General features: G+C 42.8%; 1 protein-coding gene across 6 annotated transcripts in view; it reads left to right on the top strand.

The window, feature by feature from the left end:
* The window catches only part of RAP1GAP2 (RAP1 GTPase activating protein 2), a 318,489-nt gene that overhangs the window by 259,539 nt on the left and 54,219 nt on the right, over positions 1–4,731 (top strand). For all 6 annotated transcript variants that reach the window (XM_019511025.1, XM_019511028.1, XM_019511029.1 and 3 more), the window contains 3 exons: positions 1,970–2,179; positions 3,317–3,420; positions 4,004–4,082. In XM_019511025.1, coding sequence (XP_019366570.1) covers positions 1,970–2,179; positions 3,317–3,420; positions 4,004–4,082 — 393 coding nt within the window. The remainder of the gene's footprint in view (positions 1–1,969; positions 2,180–3,316; positions 3,421–4,003; positions 4,083–4,731) is intronic.

Genomic DNA, 4,731 nt, shown 5'->3' with positions numbered 1-4,731 from the left:
TATTAAACATCCCATCTGTTGTCAACAATAAGGGTGGTCTCCTCTAAGAAAGTGCTCTGTGGTTTTATGGGGTTTTTCTTGCTGCCGCTGTTCCTGAGCCTGAAGGCCACAACATCAGATTATCAGAAATGAAGAGAATAAATAATAAATAGCTCCCATGTCTTGGGCTGGCTTGTTTTCAGCATGGGGAGCTGTGCTCTGTTGACTTAAGTGTCTCTGACAGTTCCAGCTAGATGTGACATTTTTCACTTTGGGCGAGATCATGCAGTTGCCCCCATCCTGAGAAAGGGCAGCAAGCAGCTGTGCTAACCCAAGAACAAATCAGGGACTGAATTTTGATGCTTCGGGTGGTCTCTGGAGTTGCTCGGGAGGTTGTTCTGCTGTGCCAGCAACTAGCAGTGGGGAGCGGAGCCCATGATAGCCGGCCGTCGCTACGAGGCACGGGAATATAATTGATCCAGGTGTGCTTGCTCAGTGAATGAACAGGAATCCTCAAACCGCTGCTTGAATGCATAAGGCAGATGAAAGTTGAACCCCTCTCTATCTTGAACCCCTTTGGTGGGTACTGGCAAGCTACCACCCCATTCTGCCTCAATGATAGCAGGTGTGATTATAATCTTCTATGCTGCAATGCATTTCTAGATCCTTTCAGGTGAAAGGCATTACCTGAACGGAAGTCATGGTTCCCACAGTGTTGTTTACTGCATTTATTACTTGCTTTATTCCACCACAGAAAAGGCTACATTTCAGGAAATGGTTTGCCCAGCAAAGTGCTTTGGGATCCAGCCAGGTGGAAGGCACTAAATAAACATAACGGTCCTAGTAAATTGGCTCATAAAAAAAAATAAGGTCCAATTATGCGCCACGGATGGCAATGCAGCCGACTTGAAAGGCACAGTCCTGCCTCCGCTGGAAAACTCCTGTTGATTGATGGACACAGCGTTTTTAACTCACCCCTCTCCTTCCAAAAAACCTTCATTATGAAACAAAGGTAACTCCACAGTGTTAGACCAGTGCTGCTCTTGTTGGACATTGAGCTGGACATTGTCCCAGCCCCTGGTATAGCACTGCTTTTCTTTAGATGCAGCGGCAGAAATACCAGGTTAGGCTTGTAAGTGGTTGGAAGACTGCGCCTGGCTGGTTTGACAAACATGGGGCTAATTATTTGAGCGTCACTTTCTTAAGAACTGACCCCTCGGACTGCTCCTTTCACATATTTGAAGCAAAGAAATCTTGCGATACACACTAAGGGCCCAGATCAATTGCGAATGAGCCTGACTTCTGCTACTATTCTGAAATAGAGGAAATTTGGCTCCTTTTCAGGGTCCGGATTTACAACTAATGAGTTTTGCTTGAGTAAGGAGTGGGTAAATGCTGCATGGAAGGTGCCAGGATTTAGCTGTACGTGGATCGGTTAATTGCCAGTCCGCTTATTTGGAAGTGACTGAGACACACATGATTATTTCCTAGCTATCGTGCTATAAGAATCTTCCTCTTGATATAACCATGAGCCCTTATGATGCTAGACGCATCTTAAAACTTCAGATCCTGGAGGCACTTGATTGTGTGTGAATCTCAGCTTTCATTAAAATGAAAAGCTTTCCAGCCCTTGTAAAAAATGAGAAAGAAAGAAAAAAAAGGAGAAGAAAAAGCTTGAAAATATGACTCAAGAGCATCTTAAAAGCTGGAAAGCCAGAAAGCAAATAAAAAGAGCCCCAAATATATTTTTCAACAATTGAATGATTTTTTAAACCAGTCCCATAATTTCAGGGGGAAGGGGGGAGCACTTGATTGTAATTTTGAAATACTTGGTTCCTCAGACCCGCAGGAGATGCTGAGGGTCTGAGCCAAACCAGATTGAAGCAAGACTCCCATTTTTCTCAGCCTGCATGGGTTGAGACCCTGACTCATCCTGTTCCCTTTGCACTGCACTGTGTCCTTACTGCACCATATCAAAAATCTTTTTCAGATACTAGAGAAAGGAAGCCCTTACCCTTTGATTATTCTGCCCCAATTTGGGGGGTACTGGATTGAAGACCCAGAGAATCTCAGCACACCCACCTCCTCGGATAGCAGCATCTGTGAAGAGGAAGAGGAAAACCTCAGCCCGAGCACATACGGCTATAAGCTGGAATGCAAAGGTGAAGCCAGAGCATACAGGAAACACTTTCTAGGGAAGGTCAGTGGATAAGAAGTGCCTGTATTTCTCGGTGTCCGTGTCTAGTGGCTGTGATGCACAGGTGTTCGTTAGGAGATCTAATTAGGGAAGTTGGTTGAAAATGTTTGATTATTTTTTTCTTCTTCAAATTTTTGAAACCCTCTTTGATGAAGGTGGGAGTGAAATCTCATTTAGCTCTTTTGTTAAGCCTAGTCTCATAATTTGTGCTCACTTAGATGATATCTGTAAGTATCTGTGAGTGCCCCCTCCCCTATCCTTTGTATTTAAATTCGCTTCTGGTTGGAAGTCTTTTCATAATATCTGAAATGTCACCTACGAAAGCTTTTGACTCCTTGAACTAGTTTGTCTCTAAGGTGCTACCCTGCCCTGCTTCTGTTTATATATTTGTGGTCACATGATGGCAGTGATTAGAAATCCTGTTCCTGTCTTCACTCAGGACTTTTTCACTCGAAAGCTGTGAGATTTCAAGGAGTGATTTGAATGAAAATAGTGATGCATTGGGAGACCCAGGCAAACCTCTTCTAAAGCTTGTCACTAGTCCCCTGATTCATAATCATAACCTCATTTATATTGCACAATGATTATAGTGATAATGAAATTAAAATTTAGCCATGGCCCCACACCACAACATTTGGATGAAGATCCAAATTTTCCTGTTTTGCTTCCTTTTGTGGCGGGGGGCGAATAGCAGGAGCTGTTTGGCTCTGGATTTCCAGCTCAGACATTTCACACAGACATTGGATGAATGATAATTTCTTTGAAATCTGAACCTTTCACTGATCTCCTGGCAGTTGGCATTCTCAACCCTTCTATTGCTTTATGCTGCGGGAAAAAGCCTTATTTACTTTTGTCGATCGCCTTATTGTAATGCGCTTTGTCCCGGTGAACGGACCAAGAGGAGAATATTAAAGTCTACAGGCAGAAAAAATAAATCAGCCCTTTCAGATTCCCAATGGATGGAGATACAGAGCGTTTGCAAGTGAGGTGCTGGAGAATATCTTAAAACGGGAATGAGTCATCTGTTCCCTCTTGGCATACGGGCCAGTGTCTAAGTAGCGTTCTGGGTAGCAGGGATAGATGTTGTTGCCATTAGTGGGCTGCCTTATCACACTGTTAACACATCTCCTCTATTTTTAGGATCATTTAAATTTCTATTGTACAGCCAGCAGCCTAGGAAATCTGATCCTTTCTATTAAGTGTGAAGAGGCAGATGGCACTGAATATTTAAGGATTATTCTCAGGTACGATGGGGAAAAAACCCAGGAGGTTAAACAAAAATGTCTCTTCAAATGCTCTTTGATGTGTTTTATCACTCTAAAGATGCACAGGGGCTGGGTACCCATGGGGGGTTACACGGAGGAGGTGGTAAGAAAACAAGTATTTTACTGTCTCTGGATTGGGAATACAATATCTTCTTTGCTCTAGTGTGAGCAGTAGACTTTGATCTATAGCTAAGCCCTCTGAAACTGAATATAAAAATCTCTGTAAGTATATTGGATAATATCAATCTTATTTAGCACCATCCTTTCTGTAAACTGATGAGACCTGATGCATCTGAATTACTTTCTTATTCCCTCCCTCTCTCAAAATATGAATATTTTAACATAACAAAACTGCAGGGATAGGAAAGAAATTGAGGCATCGGTTACTAGCCATGCCTAGAAAATTCAGCAGAGTATCATTTCCAAACATCTGGAAGAGTTTCCTGCTGTGCTTTTTAGAGTACGTTGCAAACATGGTCATTATTAGTATGCACAGAAGCACCAATAACCGATCAGTATGTCATAACTTATCTCATGCTGTCTGTGCTGCTCTTTTCCTTAGGTCCAAAGTGAAAACCTTACATGAACGTATCCCCCTGGCAGGACTTAACAAGCTTCCTAGTATCCCACAGATTGCAAAGGTAAGGTGTCTTATTGACTTTAGAGACACGGTTTGCTAGATATGGAACTGACAGATGCACCATGAAGAGTTTAGCAAATGCAAATCCCGTGCTGCTATATCCTCTCTCCTGGTCACAGGAGGTAGGATTCTTAAATATCTAGAGCAGAGAACAGTATCCAGATTGTAGGATTCTGTTCCAGGCTCTGTTAACTGGCTGTGTGGCATTGGGCATGTCACTAAACTGCTTTGTGGCTCAGTTTTCCCATCTGTAAAGTGGGGTGAATATAATAGGTACCTCTGAGGAGCAGCATGAGCCATAGGTTACATCTACTGTGTAGTTACAGTGATTGCAGTATGAGACCTGTGCTGCATGTTTATTGGCTACCTTTTGAATAGGAGTAACTGTCCAGCCAGGGCATCACAGAGCTCAACACAGGCTGCTGTTTGTGATGAGAAACAGGAAAAATTAGCTTCATGTTAACCTCTGTGGGTAGCTTAAAACTCACTCAGGTACCTCTCTGTTAAACCTTCTCTCTTGATTCGAGTGATTGCAGTATAGACTAATGATTGTAAATCTCAGTGATCTTTGAGACCTTTGAGTTGTGCTTTAGGAGCACTGCATGAGGTATTATTGGTGGTTGTTATTGCATGTTACACATGACAGCAAG

This window comes from Gavialis gangeticus, unplaced genomic scaffold (assembly GCF_001723915.1).
Source record: "Gavialis gangeticus isolate Ggan-Ray unplaced genomic scaffold, GavGan_comp1, whole genome shotgun sequence".
In the NCBI taxonomy this organism is placed as follows: domain Eukaryota; kingdom Metazoa; phylum Chordata; order Crocodylia; family Gavialidae; genus Gavialis; species Gavialis gangeticus.
Note: the sequence above shows the minus strand (reverse complement) of the source record. Positions and strands in the feature narration are given on the sequence as shown.